This window comes from Engystomops pustulosus, chromosome 7 (assembly GCF_040894005.1).
Source record: "Engystomops pustulosus chromosome 7, aEngPut4.maternal, whole genome shotgun sequence".
Classification (NCBI taxonomy): domain Eukaryota; kingdom Metazoa; phylum Chordata; class Amphibia; order Anura; family Leptodactylidae; genus Engystomops; species Engystomops pustulosus.
The window spans coordinates 31,911,941-31,934,606 of NC_092417.1; the positions used below are offsets into that span (position 1 = coordinate 31,911,941).

The 22,666-nt window shown below is 42.7% G+C and overlaps 1 protein-coding gene across 1 annotated transcript in view; it reads right to left on the reverse strand.

The window, feature by feature from the left end:
• Positions 1–4,823: 4,823 nt before the first annotated feature.
• The window catches only part of SEC23A (SEC23 homolog A, COPII coat complex component), a 55,531-nt gene continuing 37,688 nt past the window's right edge, over positions 4,824–22,666 (reverse strand). The window contains exons 13-20 of the mRNA XM_072115357.1: positions 18,780–18,886; positions 14,430–14,583; positions 14,157–14,234; positions 11,940–12,101; positions 10,618–10,704; positions 10,351–10,506; positions 7,137–7,202; positions 4,824–6,625 (exon numbers count right to left, since the gene is read on the reverse strand). Of these exons, the coding sequence (XP_071971458.1) occupies positions 6,536–6,625; positions 7,137–7,202; positions 10,351–10,506; positions 10,618–10,704; positions 11,940–12,101; positions 14,157–14,234; positions 14,430–14,583; positions 18,780–18,886 (900 nt within the window). The 3' untranslated portion in view covers positions 4,824–6,535. The remainder of the gene's footprint in view (positions 6,626–7,136; positions 7,203–10,350; positions 10,507–10,617; positions 10,705–11,939; positions 12,102–14,156; positions 14,235–14,429; positions 14,584–18,779; positions 18,887–22,666) is intronic.

Here is a 22,666-nt window from a genome sequence, read left to right on the forward strand (position 1 = left end):
TCTATTATCAATCAGCCCGACTGCATACCCAATTTTTGCAGAGGCCAAAGAGGGACAAACATTGCGGTGCACGTTGCTCCCCAAGCAAATTTTTTTTTTCACCTAGGTCCTGCCTGTATAATTCCCCATTAGGCCCCTTCCACACTAGCGAGTGTGATGCGATGAACTCGCATCACACTCGCAACGCAAGATGCCGGGAACGCACGGCCCGAACGCTGCACCGCGGGAGTGAACTGACATGCTGAGTTCACTCCCGCGGTGCAGTGTTCGGGCCGTGCGTTCCCGGCAGCTTGCGTTGCGTGTGTGATGCGAGTTCATCGCATCACACTCGCTAGTGTGGAAGGGGCCTTAGTCTTCTTATCAATCCCCTCATATTGTTCCCCCCCCCCAGCAGCTCCTCTCATATTGTCCTCCCCCCGCCAGCATCTCCACTTCATATTGTGCTCCCCCCAGCAGCTCCCCCTCATATTGTGCCTTTACCCGGCAGCTCCCACCAAAATAGTGCTCCCGCCCCCAGCAGCTCCCCTTCATATTGTGCTCACCCCCCCCCCCACCTCAGCAGTTCCTCCTCATATTAAGCCTTTCCCCGCCAGCTCCCACCAATTTAGTGCTTCCCCCCCAGCAGCTCCCCTTTATATTGTGCTTTCCCACCAGTAGCTCTACCTCATATTGTGCTTTCCCCCCAGCTGCCCCCCTTTATATCATGCCCCCCCAACATCTCCCCTTCATATTGTGCTTCCCCCCCCAGTAGCTCTACCTCATATTGTGCTTTCCCCCCAGCAGCCCCCCTTTATATCATGCCCTCCCAACATCTCCCCTTCATATTGTGCTTCCCCCCCAGCAGCTCTGCCTCATACTGTGCCTTTCCACAGCAGCTCCCACCAATATAGTGCTCCCCCCAGCTGCTCCCCTTCATATTGTGCTCCCTCAGCAGCTCCTCCTCATATTAAGCCTTTCCCCGCCAGCTCCCACCAATTTAGTGCTTCCCCCCCCAGCAGCTCCCCTTTATCTTGTGCTTTCCCACCAGTAGCTCTACCTCATATTGTGCTTTCCCCCCAGCAGCCCCCCTTTATATCATGCCCCCCCCAACTTCCCCTCCTTATATTGTGCTTCCCCCCCCCAGCAGCTCCACCTCATATTGTGCTTTCCCCCCAGCAGCCCCCCTTTATATCATGCCCCCCCCAACATCTCCCCTTCATATTGTGCTTCCCCCCAGCAGCTCCACCTCATATTGTGCCTTTCCACAGCAGCTCCCACCAATATAGTGCCCCCCCCCAGCAGCTCCCCTTCATATTGTGCTCCCTCAGCAGCTCCACCTCATATTATGCCTTTCCCCGGCAGCTCCCACCAATATAGTGGGTCCCAACCAGCAGCTCCCATACATATTGTGCCTCCCCACAGCTCCTTCATGTTGCTACTTAATACGCACTACTTACATCTCCGTATTCCCCTCAGTTGCTCTCCTTCTCCCGTGTGTAGCACTGAAGCTGGCAGGCAGGATGACATGGGCAGATCACACTTGCTGGCTCTGCTACACACCACAGAAGCAGAGGCACAGTGATGGTGCAGAGACCTGTCAGCGGGTGGAGGATGCCATCACAGTTGATGTCCTGGGACATACTTTCATTTCCTTGGGAGAGCCTGAAATCCACGATAGTTCTGTCCAATCCGGGTGGTTGGGAGATATGTAGACTGGAAACCATCAAAAGGCTTCCAGGTATCAGGACAATGGGGCTCTTTCAGGATCTCCTCATGGGGAACCATTCTTCCACTTCCCACAACAGATTGTGCGGCTTGTTTGTGGTCCCCATTGACATCTATTATAAATTGATTCTGACTGCACCACAAAATATAGAGCAGGTCCGATTCTTGCACAGATTTGCAGTGAGCTCTCCCCACCCATGTCAGCTGGGTAACAAAGAACAGCACATCCAGTGTGGATATTGCACATAGTAGTGTGCATCTAGCCTAATAATCATAGTCACCTATAGTATTGTTTGCCAAGGATCTCCAGCAGCAGATGACCTGGGACCAGGACACTACAACATAGAGGGTGACAACATCACCAGCTCTCGTGCAGGGGAGAGGAGTGGGTGTAATAGCGCGAGCAGTAGGCGTGCACAGTTAGGAACTGAAGGAGCGCAGGGTCGTCTGTGTGACGTCCGCAGGAGTGCCCGTCGCATCTTTATACAAGTTTTTCAGGCCTAATGAAAAGAAGTTCCTGGAGCAAGAAGAAAAGGCCCACCTTAAAGTGTATGTAGTTCAAATCATATCTACCTTAGTGGTAGATTTCCGTTTTTTCCGTGAACAAAAGTTAGGCCCTCTCCATGGGATAGGGCTTAACTTGCTGATCAGTGGGGGTCTCAGTGCAGACGGCCGTGCATGACCGTTCTGCTCCATTCATCTCTATGGAGTTGACAGAGATCGGTGACCGTCAGCTCCAAAGAGATTAATGGTCATGCACGGCTGTCTGCTCCATTAGTCTGACGGAGGTATGTGGGACTCCATCAGACCCCTCGTTTTCGTGATCTGTGGGGGGGTCTCAGCACTGAGACCCCATGGATCAGCAAGATAGGCCCTATGCACAGGATAGGGCCTACCTTTTCATCAACGGAGAACCCCTTTAAGTGTTTTCTTTCTTCGCTTTTTAACAAATATTTTTTCATGTTTTCTCCAAGGTACAACATAAATGTGTTTTTGGACTAGTGTAAGCTGAGAATATTGTAAAGTGGCACCTTCATGCTACAGAAAACTCACAATTTATCCTGAGACTCCAAAATGTCCACCCACAATAGAAAACGAAGATGAAATAAAACTAAGCCGATACTAAAGATTTGTTTGCTGCTGGAAACTGTGCAGCACTTTCTATGGTGAGGAGAGGAGATTCTTCCGCGAATTAGAGACTTAGGAGGCCACACAATCAGACCTTCTACCTTGTACCCAACACTCCTGACCTTTGCCCTCCTGCTCCCAGGGCTGGCGCTAGCACTCGGTATACCCAGGCAAGTGCTGGGGCTAAGAGCTGCTTGGGGGGCCCACTCGAGTCGGTAGATTTGTGTCCCAGCGATTCAATTCTCGAGTTGAATACAATAATTTTGCCTTAGGGTATTTTTTATGCCCGCAAAGGCTCAGTTTCCCAGATTCCTACTTAAACTTGGAGCTGGCCCTGCCCAAAGGAAACTTCATAGAATCTGAACTTTTTTAAGATAAAACCATTTTTAGCAGGATTCCCTTTTAGCTTCATTTACATAAAATTGGAAAGATTCCTTCAACTTTCCAGCCCTCTCACTTCACCTACATTCTTCAGCCGAAGGAATGCAGACACGGCGTCTGTGTCCTACTATTACATTATTACCTCCTCATGTGCCGCTCCAGTATCATCCTAATCTTCTCTGTCAGAGACCAGCAATACCAAGCCCTGTGTTATGTGCTGGGTGATCAGGTTCTGGCCCGAGCTGCTGCACATTAATGGCAAAGTTAGAGATAGGTGTAAGCTTCTTTATACCCAGGTCAATAACTATGGACCAAAATAAAGTTCTGTCTGACACAGAAATGCACAATTCACTTCAAGAATCTTAATTTTAGGAAAGTAAATTTTCAAGACCTAACATCAGTCGCTGCTATGCTGAAGGATTCACTAATGTAATATCAAAATGAATTGGGATTTCTAAAAATTTTACCAGATGTGATACATTGATATGAGTAGTGCCTGTAATATTGAGACTTCCCCTTTAAGATTTAAATTCTGCATTATATCCTGAGACAGACAAGCTAGAGATCCCAGCTAGTAGCATTGCTTGTACATTGGTCTCTTCAACTTCAAGCCATATAAAAGATGATTTAATAAGCTACTCCATCTAGTGGTGATAAAATAGAATGCAGTTAGAGGATCACATCTCTGAATGGGCTTCTATTTATGGGACCTAGCACTATGTGATTACTTAGAGCAGAGGTTGAAGGTGTGGGTGCCTACCAGAGGTCATGAATCGTGCAATCGTCAGATAGGAATGAGGAGGAGTAGGTTGCACTAGTTTTGATAAATGAGGTCCATTGTCACTATACTGATTCGTTATATTCTGGGGCATCACAACAGAAAAAGAAAATACAGGGAACAGGCTTTGGTTGAAGCTCTGGATGTCCCCAGGTCAGCAGGATACTTGTAGCTCCTCGTGCAGCTCTGTGTACCACTACAGAGAGCAGGAGACACTGTGACATCATCACTCCGCGCCTCCTGCTTCCAGCAGCTCAGTGAAGCTAATGGGAGCAGGAGGCGCGATATGATGACGTCACCGCGTCTCGTCCTGCAGAACAAGAAGAAGAGAAGAATCCGGAAGAGAACGGCAAGTGTTTTTTTTTTAAATACATAAATAGACAGTGAGTGAGGAGCATTATTGGTGTTGGGTTATTACTCGCATGGGGTATTACTGGCATTGTGACATTATTCAGTGTGGGTATTAGGTGGGGGCCACAATCAGCGGGTATTAAGTGTAGTGGAATCACATTCCAGGGTGGAACTAGCGGAGGCAACACTGAATGGGGTCTTCAAGGGGTATTCTGTATAGCAATTATGTCAGGACACATTGAGGAGCCATTGTTGGGCGGCACCTCGAGGGGAACGATAGTACAGATGAGGAGCGAGGGACATCAGTGCAGTTACTGTAACTGTATATGATGTTACTGATGTGCGTAGAGCAGGCACATGTGGGCAGGGACTATGTCATGGAGTCGACGCTATTGAGAATTTCGGTACAAGTGCATTGGGGTCCTTGCTCCGGTTCTATTAACACAAGAAGACTGGGTAAGGTGTTTTTTTTTTTTTCCATTTTATTTTTTTGAGAAGTATGATGACTAGTATAAAACAAAAACTTGTTCAGTCACTGTATGTTCCGCATGTATTAGGCAGCAAAATCCGAGCTAAACCCTTCTTTGTGTATGTAAACTAGGAACATAGTAACTTCACAAGCCTGGAAAAAAAAAAAAGGCACAATGTCACCTCCTTACGGAGGACATCAGGCCAACGAAACACTGCAAATAAGGCTCGGAAGGTGTACAAAACATAAAAAACACAACCACATGCAAAACATAATAGAGCTAAGATAATACAGGTGTGAGCAGTAACCTGGTGTAGGGTGAGTATAGTGGGTTAATGTGATGACCCCGGTCTTTATGGCTATACTTTGCTTTGTGATGCTATGGATGTGGTCACACAGGTCATTATAGCTGAGCACACACACAGATACATATGGCATAGGAGTGCAGGTGGGGTATAAGCAGAATATAATACAACTATGAGTGATGTGTACTAATCTGTTCAGTCCAATAGATACTTATTATCAATATTACACTTAAAGGGTGTGGTACCAACATATTACTAAAGGATCCTGATCTGATCTGTGGGGACTACAGGGATAAGAATGGGAGTCCCATATTCTTGTCTCACTACCTGAGCCCTCTATTTATTTGTTCCCTATGAGACTGATGGATACAGAAGCGGAGTAGCAGCTCTCTTCACCAGTCTCATAGCCATATACAACATATCCATTTATGAAGCGATTACTGTACCCACGTTCTCATGATCGGAGAGGGTCCTAAGGTTAAAAGTTAGCCCTATCCCAATCCCTCCACATTGCTTCTTATAAACATTTTAATACACTTCTATGGAAGTTACACAGTGCAGCTATTTTCATGTCCATGAGTGGCCGCTGCATTTCCTTCCTACTAATAGATGTAGGTGTCACCTCTGGGACCTACCCCCGTCATATATTTACATCCCAATGTATAGATCTTTCAGAAATGTGTGACATGTGAACCCCCTATAGGACGGTGTGAAATGTAAAAGCCCTTCTATCTCAAGTTGCTATAAAGTACACATGATATATTGCAGTTTGGATTCTTTCAGACGAACAGACGGGACCCGGATGTAGCATATGTTCAGCTGGAGAGGTGAGTGCTCCTCACCCCTCCCCTCTCCATAGGGAGGCGTGCTACCGGGCCGAAAGATAGAACACGTTCAATCTTTTTTCCAGCAACGGCACGGTACGGCGACACACGCATGTGAGCTGACCGTACCGTGCACAATGCACTCCTATGGCAGCCGAATGCTAGCTTATGGTGTTTTATATACGTTCATGTGAAAGTAGCCATACTCTTATACATCTAGACGCCATAACCATACTGTGGGCACTGATCTTCAGTCTACACGGTCAATGTGAATACAAATGATGGCTCTGCTCCCCCTTGTGACCCCCATTCATAGCTTACTAAAAACAAATCCTAATCCTCACATGGTGTAGTGTTCTGCTACAGTCTGTACCGACATAAAACAATAAATGCCATAAGACATATATGCTCATGTACATCCATGCACATATATGGTTAAATACTGCAAATTAATATTCAGATGCAACTGGAAGAGGCAGCAGGAGCATAAGTCACAGCCAAGAAAAAGCAGGATAAACGAGGGGTCATTGTCCAGGCTCGGGGAGCAGCATCCTAGGAGCGATTGCTTTCCGACGTGTAATGTCCATTCGGGGGTCTACGCTGCACTGGAAACGGCAAGTTTCTTCAGGTGGTCCATAAACACTTGCAAGCTGACGTCATCTGTGAGAATGGGAGCCCCCGATTCCTGCAATACAGTACGGTAGGGTCATGCGACACTGATAGTTAATATTCTCTCCTGAGAAGGCCTCACTAATTGAAGGCCGGTGGGGGTCCGACGACCGGCATGCCCCTCCTATGTTCTAAAATCAAGTCAACTGTAACGTGTGCACACATCCTTACAGATAGGTCCTTAAAGCAAGAAGCTGTGTGGGTCCACTTGTGCTACTTCAGCTCAGCTCACACCAAAATGGTAGGTAAGACGCAATAGCGCAGCACGACCACTGCAGAAAGTACAGCGCTATCTGCCTTCTTCTTCATACACTGTCAGTTTATCAGTGCAGGGCCGGGTTTCAGACTCACACCAATCTCCAACTCGTAAAATTTTCATTCACCACAACCCCCCCTCTTTTTTTAAGTTTTTTCATTTTACAAGAAACATCCCACCCCTCCTACCCTTTACAAACCGAATGGACAACCCCTTTAATATCGCTATACTGGCACATAGCCACAAACAATATGGATATGTGAGCACTGACCTGTCCCCAGCCGTACATGTTGTTATGAGTCTGGGATGGATTCACTTTTGAGAGCAGGAAGCGAGCCTAGAACAGAAAAGAGAAAACCCACTGATGCCGATGTAATCCACCTTCACATCACTTATGTCTTCTCTGTGTATTGTATCAGAGGGTTGAAGAACGGGTTAAATGGCAAATTGTGGTCCAATGTCTGATTGTTTAACTTTGGTTTGGAATCTGTATATAGCCTATACAGTCTTGGGTCTGAATTGAAAGGGGTATTCACAAAATATGAACCTCATCATGTGATAAATAAATGAATACAACAAAACTTAATGTCATTAATCACATAATGGAGTGTAAATAGTTTCCTTTAAGGATTCACAAAATGTTATGGGTTTTCGACAGTAGGCGGAGTTATCTCGAAAATGGCCGCCATCCGTTTGCGGTCTGCGCTGTATGTAAGGTTTTAATGTGATGTCTAAATAAATAGCTGGGCCTGGCCTGAATTTATAGGTATGGGTAAGGCTACATTCACACAATGGGGGTCATTTACTAAGGGCCCGATTCACGTTTTCCCTAGTGTTACCCGAATATTTCCGATTTGCACCGATTTCCCCTGAATTGCCCTGGGATTTTGGCGCACACGATCGGATTGTGGCGCATCGGCGCTGGCATGCACACGACGGAAATCGGGGGGCGTGGCCGAACGAAAACCCGACGGATTCGGAAAAACCGCTGCATTTTTTAAAAAAATGTGTCGCGGAGCTTGCACTTACCTTCACTCAGCCCGGCTCGGTGTATTCCAATGCGTTCCAGGGAACTTCAGCGCAGCAGCGCCACCTGGTGGACGTCGGAGGAACTGCCTTAATAAATAACGGCCGGACCCGAATCCAGCGCAGAGAACGCGCCCTGGATCGCGAATGGACCAGGTAAGTAAATCTGCCCCAATGTGTGCCCGCTGTACTGTAGCACGACAGGCACACGTCGGCACCCGGGAGAGGAGGAGGGGCTCACCCCCGCCCCTCTCCATAGTGATATATGGCGCACGGTGCCGTATTCCGGGTAAATATAGGACATGTCCCATCTTTCTCCCGGTTATGGATCGATGCCGCACTGTACCGCTCCCATACGACGCCGTGAGACCATTGAAGTGTATGGGGGACTTCTATACGCCCCCCATACAGCAGTGTGAATGTAACCTTTGGGTCTAAAATAAGGGTGTAGTCTGAGATCTTAATTAATCTTGTGCTCTGGAAACCGAGTTCGTCTGTGGTAGAATTTTAGGGTTTCGTTTTAGATTTTAAGTATTTAGTGTCTGGAGTCTGGAGAAGTTTTTGGTCAAATATATTAATGAGATTGGTATCAATTTATTAAATACATTTAAGAGGTGGACACTGATTAAAGGTTCCTTCTTGGGGAATGGTCTGCAGTCTGAATTTGGGTCTGAGGGGCAGATAATGTTTGGGATCTTGTCTCTGGTGTCTTCTGGAACCTGGATGAACTGTGAGGTGTGGTATGGTTAGGAATTTATTCAAGGGCCTAGTCTGAATTATTTTTGGTTGGTCTCTTCTTAGATTTTTTTTTTTTTGAGGAATGTGCACGAATTTATATAATTTTCTGAAATAATTTTCAGGGGGTCTGGATGAATTTTGACAGTATATGATAAATACTCTGCAGGCGGCATGTATAGACCCGACATCTGAGCACATTGGGCCACATTTACTAAGGACCGTATGTCAGTTTTCTGACGGACTTTTTCACATTCTTTTAGGTGCAAACTGCTTGCACAGGGATTTAAGAAGTAGCGCCGCTATTGTGTCGCACACAAATTTCGGCACTGAAGGGGGCGTTCTGGTGCTCAGTCGGACCATGCACCAGATTTATCATGCAAAGTCCGACAGAAATGTCTTGCTAGCCCCCTATGTTAAAGGTGCACCACAAAGACATTGGTGCATTCTGTCGGAGCTGTGCAGGGGGCGCCAGATTCCTGTAGTGATTTTAGCAAATGCGCCCCAGTGTATGTAGTGCTCTCGGCTTTACCCGCTGTTATGTATTGTCTTTTGTATTAACCCCTTATTTCCGCACCAGTCAATGACCAGGCTATTTCTCAGCACCTTTTACAAGCCATGCCTTTTTTTTTTATACCTTTCTGTTACTACAGGGTTCTTGTTTGTTACGGGATGAAATTATTATAGCACTATATTGGGTTTCAAATGTCCTTCTAATGAAGATTCATTTACCCTTCTTGTACAAAACAAATAGAATGGACATTTTTTCTTATAAAAATTTTCAGCATTTAATCTGGTACCTGAATAACATAAAACAGCCTAGTATCTGGGTCAGTATGAATATAGAGATAACAGATTTATACATTTTTTTAAAATTACCTTCATTTGCGCAATGAAATACTTTTGGGGCAGGGGCTTTTTGCATCATCACATGCTAGGAGCCAGTAGGTTGGCTTTTTTTATTTCAATGTACATGTGTGATGGCTTATTTTGTGACCTGTAATTTTTAATTGTACAACCATGGAGTTCATAAATGCTTAATCTCAATTTAGGTTTTTCCTTAAAAAAACATTTTCTATCTTGAGTTGGTAAGTGCTTTTATACCAAAATGTGTGTTTTTACGTTTTATTTTTAAAGGGGTGTTTTTTTTATTTCAGTACAGACTTTGTTTTTTTTTTCATACATACTATTTTTTTTTCTTACTTTGTTCCACTAGGGGGCACTGACATGACATCACTTGATCTCTTTTTTTAATACACTGCACTATGCATGTATGATATATTGTCACTTTCTCCCAGACAGGTATTATATTGTTAGGCCTCCAACTTGGCCTAATACAAAGATCGCATATGCAGCCCTGGGGTCCTTCAGAGAACCCCTGCTGCTGTGTGATGTCATGGGCACCCAACAATCCGAGATGCAGGGTGCTGATGGGTAATCGAGGAAGCTCCCTCTGTCCCAGCTTAGACACAGTGGACCATGTTTGCCTGCGATGTCTACAGGGTCAGACTCCCGGAATAGGAGCATTTCTAATACCAGGTGTAAGTGCTGACCCTGGGCACCGGGCTCCTGCAGGACAAGATTGTCCTACAATCTTCTGACGTGGCTTCGAAGAAAAGTGTCGCATCACAAGAAGTACCCTTGGCGACAGCTGTAAAAATCTGATAAGGAGGGGGGGGGGGGGTCTTTAAGGGGTTAAACCCTTCCATGACACCAACACTTACCTGGCTCCCTCCATGTTCAGTGTCTACATATCGAGGCATGGGGAAGCGGGAGTGGAGGATCTCCTGTCCGTCGTCTACAGGGGCTTGCAGCAAATGGCGGAAATTCTCATATTCGGGCATGTCTTGGTAGCCGGCTTGTCTCCATTGTGCAATAGTCTAGATTTAACAAAAATGTGAATAAAACATAAAATAAATAAATATAAAACATGAATCGGACACAAGACAATATTACATAAATCAATTTGACATGATCAATCAGAGACTCACCTCCCCATGATATATAAGAATCTGGAAGAATGTGTCCATGAGGAGGATCCTGTCTGGGAGGATACTACTGCTATCCAGCAACACTGGCTGCAAAAACAAGTGTCTGTATTAACGTGTGTACTCCATACATTTCACATTGGTTTGTGACCTGGATTGTGAAGAAACTGTGTGGATTGTCTCTTATATCATACTGTACCCCTTACTCATATGAATGATCTGCTGCATACAGTATGTGCTTAGTATAGTATGGTTAGTGCAGTATATAGCTAGTATATAAATAGTAATTACTTAAGCACTACAGGTCACAAAAACTGCAGACAGAGTGTGTAATACTTATGCGGGGGGGGGGGACATGAAATTTCATGATTGGATGGGCATCTAATTTCTGGCTACCTGCAGCCACCAGTAGGGGGAGCTTAATGATGCATCATTTTCTCCAATATGACAAATCATTGATGGAAGACAATTACTCTGTAATGTCTCATTTCATTTGTATATGTCCCCTATAATATGTAAAGCGCTACAGAATTTGATGGCTCTACATAAATAAAGATTATTATTATTATGAATCTTATGTACAGAGGATGAGTGTCAGATTATTGGGGGTTATACTTATGGGACAATAAGCAAAAACAGGGTCTGAAACATCTGGTCTTTGAATAAAACATGTGCTTGAGAGGCGCTCCACTCTACCGTTCCTGCACCACAAAAGTGAATGGAGACGGTCACGGATGTGCATTGGGATGGGGTAATGCAATAATAACCACCATTCTCTTGGATGCTCCGCCCATGTAAAGTAGTCACATGACCACAAGGGCATCAAAGAGCCCCTGTTACCCTATTATTATATCAGTCCTGGACGTGGTGCACATGGGCTCAGTTCACACCCATATTCTCCGCACGAAGGATATTGAAGACCCAAGTATCTCTAATCTGTGTATTATATCCCCAGAACCAGACCGAGGTATCATGTATATTTCATCTCCCGCTGACCCGTGTAAACATCAATCTGGCACCTAGACATCTCACTGATGGCTTCTGCCGAGTCTGAGGTTAATCTTTCCGGCAATTATTGTTACAGGAAAGCAGAGCTCGCCCTCGTTTTACAGAACATTAGTGGTTTTGGGGATGGTGAAGAAACTTTAGCGCGGACTGAGAGTATTTATCACCATCATAACAACATATAATGAAGTACATTATTACTGAATGAGTGTGCAGCAGAGCCGTGTATGTCAGTGGGTGACAACTGAATGCTTTGTGTCATGGATGTAGATACATTCCCCACGAGACCACAAGACAACATGTATCTAAGCTGGCCGTACCTCTGGAGGACCACTGAAGGAGTAGGAGTACAGGATGGGCTGCACCATTATCAGGGACTGGGTAAGGTCTTGCCGCATAAAGTGATGTCTATAGTAGGAACTCTCATCCGGACTATTGTTAAACACCTGCAGGAAAGGTGATCTCCTCAAATGGAACATAAACTACAAAATACATGGGGGGGGGGAGGAGAAAAAAAGTTTTTTTATTTAGTTTTTAACAGTTACAAGTTACACTTCACCTAAACTAGTGGTCCCTGATGAAAAATTTTCTCATCATTTGGGATAATAATAATTAAAAAAAAAAAAAAAAAAAAGATTAACTCCACATTAACCACATGTCTTTTTTTTTTTTCCCAACCACCGCAGCTAATGACTGGTTGGAGTGGTGACCGGCCTCAGCCAATGATTGGTTGGAGTGGTGACCGGCCTCAGCCAATGATTGGTTGGAGTGGTGACCGGCCTCAGCCAATGATTGGTTGGAGTGGTGACCGGCCTCAGCCAATGATTGGTTGGAGTGGCGACCGGCCTCAGCCAATGATTGGTTGAAATGGTAACGGGCCTCAGCCAATGATTGGTTGGAATGGCGACCGGCCTCAGCCAATGATTGGTTAAGGGACCAGCTTCCTGTGAATACACCTAGGAAGTTGAGTGTAGCGAGGATCGGGAGCATGGGTAATGGAGCAGTATTATTTTGTCCCCTGCCTGTACAGCCCCTTTGCCTAGATATTTTTTTATATCATTCAGCGACTCCTTAAACTGAATTAGACAGCAATATACAACAATTACAAATAATATTTTGCTGAAATGCTTTATTAATAACATGGATGACCTACATAGGGTACAATGAACTTTCTGCTAAGTGTTTTTAAGTAAAGAAGTTTGGAAAGACTCGCTATAGCCCATTGAGTAAAAATCTCTAACCCTCATTTTGAGATGAAGCTTCACATAATTCTAAGTATATTATCTTCTGAATTCTATTAGAAAAACTATTTTGACAGGTCAGAGGACAGGCATGTCCATTTACAGTGTACAGCCAGTCATACATTATCCTACAATGTGCTATGCACAGATTCCTCCTGACTTGTGAGTGGTGTAGATCGGACCCCGGTGGTGTATGCTCCGGCAGCCGAGTGTATCCGGCAGCTCCCTGGGCTTTGTCTCCTAGGCACCAGTAGTCAGCAGGAAGCCTCCTCATTACTACAGGAGCAGCACAGCGAGGCCCTCCAATGGCTACACATACACAGGGCTCCTTGTGCCTCTGAAACATTGAGGAGTATTCACATACAATAGATTTTTTTTATTTTCCATCTGCAGGCTTCTTTTCTATTGGAACATTATTTAGCGGTATTATTTTTGTGATCCTTTAAGTCCAGTAAGATTTGGGGTACCCTTGCGGGGGCCTAATAAAGGCCTCATTCATCTTAAAAGGAGAACAACCCGGCAACTACTGCATATTGTATACAGTATATTGCATTATTCTTTGTATATAACATATATATAAGCGTTACTTATATTCACAGTATATGATGGTATGTTTGTTTGTTTGTATGTAATAGTTGTATCATTTATATTACTAAAGAGTGTACATTGACCAAATTAGAATTATTCATTATATTATAATTTTATAAACCATATAACTCGCTAGAATAATCTACTGGACATAAAACTTCCCTAGAAAGTCATTGTTGGTGTTATTACTTACTATAGGTTTTTATTAGGTTTTACATTTTCGGGAGAGACTGAAGAATAACAATAAGTAACACATCAAGGAAATTGGAGGAACTGACAGGGAACCCTTCTACCTCACCATAGATTTATCCAGCTACAGATCTGCACAGACACAAAGCTCTCCTGCTAGCTACACACAGAGCAGCATCACGTGACCTCCCGCCTTCCTCCAGAGTGAGCAGGGAGCTGTAGACCCTCCCAACCTGGAGTTAGTATCTGTCCAGTTTCTTGTGTGAACAATCCACCGTTTCACAGGATTAACACAGCTAGGGGCGATAGCTACTCAAGGGTCATACTAAACTAAGGAGGATAGCAAAGAAACTGTTGGACCTAGGTAAAAGAAAGTACTAGGCAAAGTTGTTTTACTAAATAATAATAATAAATTATCAGAGTAGTGTTGCAAATTATTTTAGATTTTAGTGTGTTCTTAAAATAACTTTTAGGCATTTATCCTTAAGCGGTTGCACCTTATTATAAGCCAATACTTACCTGTGGGTAAAGGGAAAATGTTTCTGAAAATCGGAAGGAATTAGGGTCATCCTTGTGATACTCGCCAAACTTCTGGCACTATTAAAACAAAAAAAATGATGTTACCAAAACTGGTGTGATGTTGTAATACATAATGGTATACACCTATATATTATGTCTAACATTATCTATGATATTCACATAACTGAGGTTTATGTGCAATGTGATTATTTAACCCTTGGGGTAAGTAAGCTACACATGCAGATACATAATCCAAGGTTTCCCATTTCTCACCAGTCGGATAAGCTGCCGGTCCAGCCACCTCAGGACATCTGGACCTTCTTCACTCTCTGTCCTGTACACTGCCAGTCTTGCCATTAGGATAGCAGAGGCCTCTTGGTCAAAGGAGGCAGCGATGTTTTGTATCTGAGTCTGAGCATCGGCCCAGCTAGAGAGGGGACAATAAAAAAAGTACAAACTTGTGACACTTTCTTTTTTTCATACTTTGACAGATAACATCTTTACATCAAAATGGAAAATTTGTAATTTTCATCTGCACACAATTCTGTTCAGTTAAGTAACTTCCCGTCAAGAAACAGGAACTTTTCTTACCACCAGCGTGAGACCGGCATAAGTGTCAGCCATCAATTGTGCCAGTGTCCTGGAGGAAGCTGTAGGAGCTCGGTCAGATCATAGCGTTTCTGGCCTCCCTCTAACTTGGTCAGTTTACACTTTTTTTTTTAAACATCAAACACAGCATAAAAAGGACCAATTGGTAATTTTTTGGTTTGCAGTTGCTTAACTTAAAGAGGGTTTTCCCGTCGGGGCATTCACATTTAATGTAATTCATTTGCCATGTATAATCATTTCTTCAATTGGATGTCATTAAAACAAATGTACCTGTGTGCAAATAGTTTCTCATAAATGTTGTCATGTTGTCCCTTAGAAACAAGACTGTGTCCTCGGATACAACCACCTCGCACTCTGGCAGTGGTGGCCAGACATGTGCTATGGAGCCCTGCCTCACGTCCTGCCTTCAGCAATCATTACCACAGGACAGCTGTAGGATATGCAGTAAATCCGAGACATTTCATATATAAAAACTTTCTGTAGCTTTGTGCAATCACTCAGCAGTGGTGGTCGTATCCAAGGACACAGTCTTGTTTTTATGAGAAATTATCTTTACCCAGGTAAATTCTAAATCTAATTGAAGAAATGTGTGTGTGTAAATATATATAGCAGATTAATTAAATTAAATGTAAATGCCCAGACGAGAATATCCCTTTAAGTTGTGCACATGACCACTACACTAAGAGGATGTGTAGTGTTTATTCATAAACAACTACTGAGGTCAGGGGTCAGGCCAGGACTGACAATCTGCTTATCCAGGCAGATTACCGGTGGGCCACTCATAAAGTGGGCTGCTCTAAAAACTCTATTTATGCCTAATCTATACTATTAATCAGTTCCCCCATAAGCAGCAGAGATTGGCCTTTAATAGTTCATGAGGCGGCTATGTCCTTTCTTGATATACAGATTACCACTGTATGTAATTTCTGATGAGGTACAAATGAGCTGGGGCCAAGTCTCCAGAGAGGGCATAAACCCTGGACAATGCTTCTCCGTCCAACCAGTCCCCTTCTCCACTATAATATGATATTAAGAAAGAAACTCATCCAGAAAATATTTGGGGAAGATTTATCAAAAGTTTCTGAGGTAAAACTGTTCCAGATGCCCATGGAAACCAATAAGAGCTGTGGAACCAATAAACAGCTGTGGGAAAATGAAAGCTGAGCTGTGATTGGTTGCCATGGGCATCAGACACTTCTGATAAATCAACGTGTGCATAGTGTAAATTATGTTTAATGTAGATGTGTAAAGGTGATGGCACATGTAGTGTAATGACGCTATAGATTGTGAATACTTTCCGTACAGAAATGAGAAATGCTATAGTTGTAAATCCTGTCTGAGAGTAAAAGAATCTGCTTCAAAAGACCTTTGGAAATGGGAGTTAATAGAGAGGAACCTCCATTCACTATAGGGGTAATTAGACAGCATATATGTACTATAGAAGGGTGACCAAGTAAAACCCTTTCTCATCACTTCTTTATGTGTACATTCATTGCACTGCAAAGGTTTTAATAGTTTATGGCCTTCAAAAATGTCTTCCTTCCATATAACATCATAGGGTGTAGCGTTTCCCTTTCCATCCCGTTATCTTACCGTGACTAACTCAATTTGGTAAAGGGCTGCTATGGACTAAATGAGACTTTGAGATCTCCACTAACAATTTACAGAAGGCATTTGTAGAGTATCTTCAGAGAACGAGTTCCTCTATTTCCCTTTCATTTCATAATTAAATGACAAATGGCACTAATGGCACTCCAGAGCCTCCATTTATAGAGAGCACAACGAGTGCACAGCTGCCTTCAGACAGTCCCATTTCCCCAATACATGGTAATAAATTATCATCCATGCACAGGGTCAGTATCAAGTGACCCTTCTTTGTTATTGTACAGCAAGTCATTTAGTTTTACTTTGAAATAACGAGGAAATCTTTAACCCCTTTCACTTTAGGCCCCATAACAGACAGTATAGGGCCCACATTGGAAAGCTATGTGAGGGGACCCATACAAATTGCTTTCTCAAATAGGTAAAAAAATAGGCATTCAATGCCATAACAACAGTATAGTCATCGACCCATGGGCCCAAATCTAACACCTGGATGTATGAGCACACATCATACCCCATCATTATTTCCCTTATCTCTTCTAAAATGCACCTCAGTGCCATGACCTGGTTTGTCACCCCATGTACAATGTCTTCATACAATGTACTATAAGTCAATCAATTTGCCTGGTGAAGAGGTTCTCAGGACACTTGCAGGCTGGGTATCATTCCTACAGGATTTTCTCTTTATTCTCTCTATTTGACTTAAAAGTACTGTATTTTTCTTACCGTATAAGACACCCCCAGATTTAGTAATTCAAAAAATGACAAATATATTTGACATCAATCAACAACTCCCTGTTGGTCACACGCAGCTCTGCTACATCCATCCACTCACACAGCCCTGCTATATTCACCCACTCACACAGCCCTGTTATTATCCATCCACTCACGGAGCCCTGCTATATCCATCCACTCACAACCCTGCTATATCCATCCACTCACGGAGCCCTGCTATATCCATCCACTCACCCAGCCCTGCTATTATCCATCCACTCACCCAGCCCTGTTATTATCCATCCAATCATATAGCCCTGTTATTTTCCATCCACTCATATAGCCCTGCTATATCCATCCACTCACAGCCCTGCTATATCCATCCACTCACACAGCCCTGCTATATCCATCCACTCACACAGCCCTGTTATTATCCATCCACTCATATAGCCCTGCTATATCCATCTACTCACAGCCCTGCTATATCCATCCACTCACAGCCCTGCTATATCCATCCACTCACAGCCCTGCTATATCCATCCAGTCACACAGCCCTGCTATATCCATCCACTCACTCACACACCTATTGCTACATTCACTCACTCAGGTGTGTAACATACATTCACTCACATGAACACACTCATCACTGACACACACACACACACCCCTTCTTCATACCCAGCTGCAACTTCATTACTAGCTCCTCTGGCCCCATTCCCTGGCAGCATGAAAGAAATTAAGGACCTTGCAGTGATGCTGGAAGCATGTGATCAGTCACATGCTTGTGACTTCACTCTAGGTCCTGCAGGAATACTCTTTTTGGGAGGGTCAAGAGAGGGAGAGCATTGCAGAGATTGGGTGAAATGCGCTTCACTTGATCTCTAGTCTGAGGAGAGTCTGGCAGTGCTGGATCCCCCTGACCTTTTTTTCTTGCTAAAACGTGTGTCTTATAATTAAAAAAAAAATATGGGGATTACAAAGATTGTACTACCAAAGTATAATCAGGGATGGTAGAGCCAAAAGATGGAGGTGTGGATGCCCTATAGAACCGAATAGAACGGCACATCTCTGCCCCATTCACAGAGGAACTTTCAGTCCCTCATTCTGCAATTTTCTGGGAGAGGGGGATAAGTTGCTCTAATATTGCAATATTTATCTACTTAAATGGATACCATACTATTATTTATGTAAATTCTAAAATCTATTAAATCAACGGAGAGTTAACTTTATTTTCATACAGGAGACAGAGACACAACCCGCCCAGAGAAAATTAGTGGACGAGGCTATATGTTATCTCTGTCAGACAACCCCTTTAATTCAATAATTTTATTGAATAAGTGGATACCACCCTACATGCGTTGGATAGGTCATTCAGTATCTGGTACTTGGTGACCGGTATATATCTCAGGTCATTAAACCCATCTAACCGTTCTAGTTATATCATTACAGTAAAGGAAAAAAAAGGACTTCATTGACCAAATAGTAATTGACTTGTAATTCCATGGAGAACGCTGGGTGTGAACGCTGGGCTTGTCATGACATGCTATACTACAGGGTCACCCTCCCGAATTCAGGCCACGCTACAGAACAATGAGGCTTCCAGTGAATGGCAGATATGGAAGAGAAGTGATATGACCATGTGACACATTATTTCCAAGACTTCTCCCTTCTATGTGTATAAAGAAGATGAATTCTTACTTTCTAGCCACTGTGGTTACCCGGATTCTCCGCTGTCCGCTCGAGTGCTGATACTGTGTCACAAACTGGATGGCTCCTCGTCCTCCTTGTGGGATTGGAGCGTTGTGCTAATGAAGAGGAAACACTTGTTAATTAGAATATGTGTTGACTAAACACATTACAATCCAAGAGTCATTGTAACACGGACAGAGAAGAAGAGACATTTCTATCGACATAACAAGTGTAACAGCAACTGACATGATATCGCAACAAACCTTTCCCGGTTTTGGGTCAATTAGGACTACCAGAATAATTATTATTTGCCAAATGCCTGAATAATGAAAGAGAATTTTTTAAGGCATTTTTATTGCTTTCTGCAAAGTGAAAATCTTACATACGTTTCATTAGTATTTGGATCCATTGCCCTTAAACTGTATGCCTTGGGTCAAACGTTTTGGATCTCCTTCCACAAGTTCTTACAATTATTAGAATTATATTATGTTTATTTTGGAGTGGTGGCTTATTCCTGGCAGAGTGGTCTTTCTCCCCATTTTGATACAGGACTCGGGTCACTGTAGATAGTGACATAATTTTACCATCTTGAGCATCTTCACAAGGTCTTTTGCTTTTGTTCTTGGGTTGATGCACATTTTGACTAAAGAACGCTCCTCAATGGGAAACAGAGCCTGTCTCCTTCCAGAGCGGTATGATGGCTGGACATTCCCATCTTGCTTGTAAAGACTTGTATGTACAGATGAACAAGGCACCTTCAGGTTTCTGGAAATTGCACCCAAGGATGAACCAGACTTGCGCAAGACCTCAATTCTCTTCCTCATATTTTGGCTGATTTTTTTTTTCAGACCTTCCCATTATGTTACAATCAGAAACAGTGTGTTTCCGGTGTGCCTTCAAATACATCCACAGATGTGTCTCTAATGAACTCAAATGTTGACAACAAATCAAACCCCCCAAGATATTATATGGGCTGTCCCAAATTGTTTAAAAGCATAGAGTGTATGTATACTCTTGACTTTGCAGAAAGTCATAAAAATGCTGTAAAAATTCTCTCTCTCCGATTATTCTGGCATGTGGCAAATATAAATAATTTTGGTAAATTGTAGTAGACTTAAAAATGGAGAAAGTTTATTCGGATTTCACGTCAGATAGTGAGAAATACATGCACATGTGTCTTTTTATATACAATAGTGTATACTGGTTTCAACTGATAATAGATATATAGATAGAATAGAAGAAAAAGGAAGAATTAACTAAATAGGGTGAAAATAAACAACAACCTAAAACAAATAGTAGTGATTTCTTGTGTATACACATATATCAGTTTATACATACTTCCTATTTATACAGTCATATTTCTGTCTGACTTCTATAAAATTAATGATTGTTGCAAAACGAAGTAGCAGCTACAAAGTGTTAACTTCTGCTTTTCTATATTTCTATAAAAATCTCAGACTTCCGGAAAAATCTCAAAAAATTTTATTTCATTTTTAACTTGTGCTGCAGAATTTACTGTAAGTTCTATTGTGTAAGGATGTTATGGGCACGTGCCTGATCACACGCTGTATCGTATCCTACATATGAATGTATTTTCAAATCTGTTATCTGAGTGTATATATATATATCACTATCCATCCCTTTCTGATATCCATCCCTACATTGCAGCACATATAAAACCTTGATCACACAGTTAATAAATGAAGCAGCGTTTCTGTGATTTCTTCTATTAAAGGGTTATTCCTATTTCAGCAAATGAATGTTTTTGCTTGTATTATAAAAAGTTATACACTTTCCCAATATACTTTCTGTATCGATTCCTCACGGTTTTCTAGATCTCTGCTTGCTGACATTCTATAGAAAGCTTCTATGTCACTTCCAGTGGACAGAAATCTGACCATGGTCACACAGGTGCACGGCTCGTTATAACACTGACATCTGATTACTCTCTGTGATACTAACGAGCCGTGCACCTGTGTGACCATGGTCAGATTTCTGTCCACTGGAAGTAACATAGAAGCTTCCTATAGAATGACAGCAAGCAGAGATCTAGAAAACCGTGAGGAATTGATACAGAAAGTATATTGGAAAATTGTATAACTATATATAATACAAGCAATAACTTTAATTTGTTGAAATGAGAATACCCCTTTAATGTTCATATAAATATATTTCAGTATTCAATTTGATCAGGAGCCCAAACAAGAAAGATGTAAAATCGCAGGTGTTTGCATAAACTTTTAAAAATGTTACCATAATGTTATCAGAAGAACCTCATCAACCAGAATCCTGGACAGAAGAAAAATGACAGCTAGTGCATCGCTGCTCCACACCAAAATTAAAATGGTACATACAAGTATATAATAAATAGCTGCATTAAAGGGGTTGGCCACTTTACCTAATGTTTTTGTAATGTTTTACAGGATATAGGCAATTTTCCAATATACATCTAGTAATAGTTCTGCTCTGTTTTCTTGATATGTTAAGTGAAGCCTCCTGTCTTTTACCTTATCTTCCAGACATTACGGACCATAAAATGGCTGCAGACAGAAGGTCATGTAAATGTCCATGAACAATCGCAATGCCAGTGGGGGGGAGGGGGGGGTGTCCTGCTCAGCCAGCCCCACCCATCCACTCCCCACGCCTTTTATCAGCAAGTCATGTGACCAGAGTTATGCCATCTAAGGTCCGGTTACATTTGCAGAGTCTACCCCATGTATGTATCTGATCACATGGAATCACTGCAGCCTCTATGGACTTCTACTACTCCCCATCTTCCATAGAGCCATGCTGGGTTTTCAAATAATCAGATACACAAATGGGGTAGACGTTGCAATTGTAACTGGGTAAAGGACCTTAGATGAAATCACCCTGGTCCCATGACCTTTCAAACGGAAACAAGGAGGCGGGGCAATACAAGTAAAATTTAATATGCAGAACAGTGTAATTGGATGTCCATGTAAGTTTACAAATTTTACAGATTTTTTTTTTTTTAGCATAGCATAGCATAGATGAGAAGCTTGTGTGGGTTGTGTGTGGCAGCAACATGTGGTTAGTAAGGGTGTCAGCGTACACTCACATTATAGATGATGGATAGAGAGATCGGAGAGAGAGGACATATTCCTAATTATAATATATAATATCTTGAAGGTGGCAAGTAACGGCCATAAACCGAAAGCTGAGTGTCAGTTATTTGGTAAACATTACTTTATTAACAAATTGTAGAGGAATCACACACACCCGCGCTTGTCAGGAATCCTAATTTCACAAGAAATTGTGATTATTTCACTGCTTCTACATCAGAAATCGATAAATCTCCCCCCTTTATCGTCAGTAACGTTCAGTATATTTCCATTCATTAATTATCCCCTTTTTAAAAAAATTTGGTAGTGTGAACTGAGCCTTACAGCTACATAAGGGAATATTTACTCTGAAGAGTCACACAAATTATTTAAACTTAATCTAAATCAATTGTATATATGACATATGGGGCCATGCTACTGTTATAACAGCACGATGGCTCAGTGGGTAGCACTACAGCCTTGCAGTGCTAGGTCCTAGAGTTAACATCTGTAAAGAGTTTGTATGTTCTCTCTGTGTTTACGTGGGTTTCCTCCGGGTCCTCCGGTTTCCTCCCACACTCCAAAACATACTGGTAGGTTGATTAGATTGTGAGCCCCATTGATTGTGAGATCAATTTGGCAAACTCTGAGCAGCGCTGCATAATCTGTGTGCGCTATATAAATGAAGGAATTATTATTATTAATTATTATAACAGCAGCTACATCAATCTATCTTGCTGCATCTAGGTTAGATGCCTCTTTTTATGCATAACATTTTACTTGAATAAAAGTTATGTTTTAGTACAATAAGCACTCGCAACTTTTCCCTCCTCC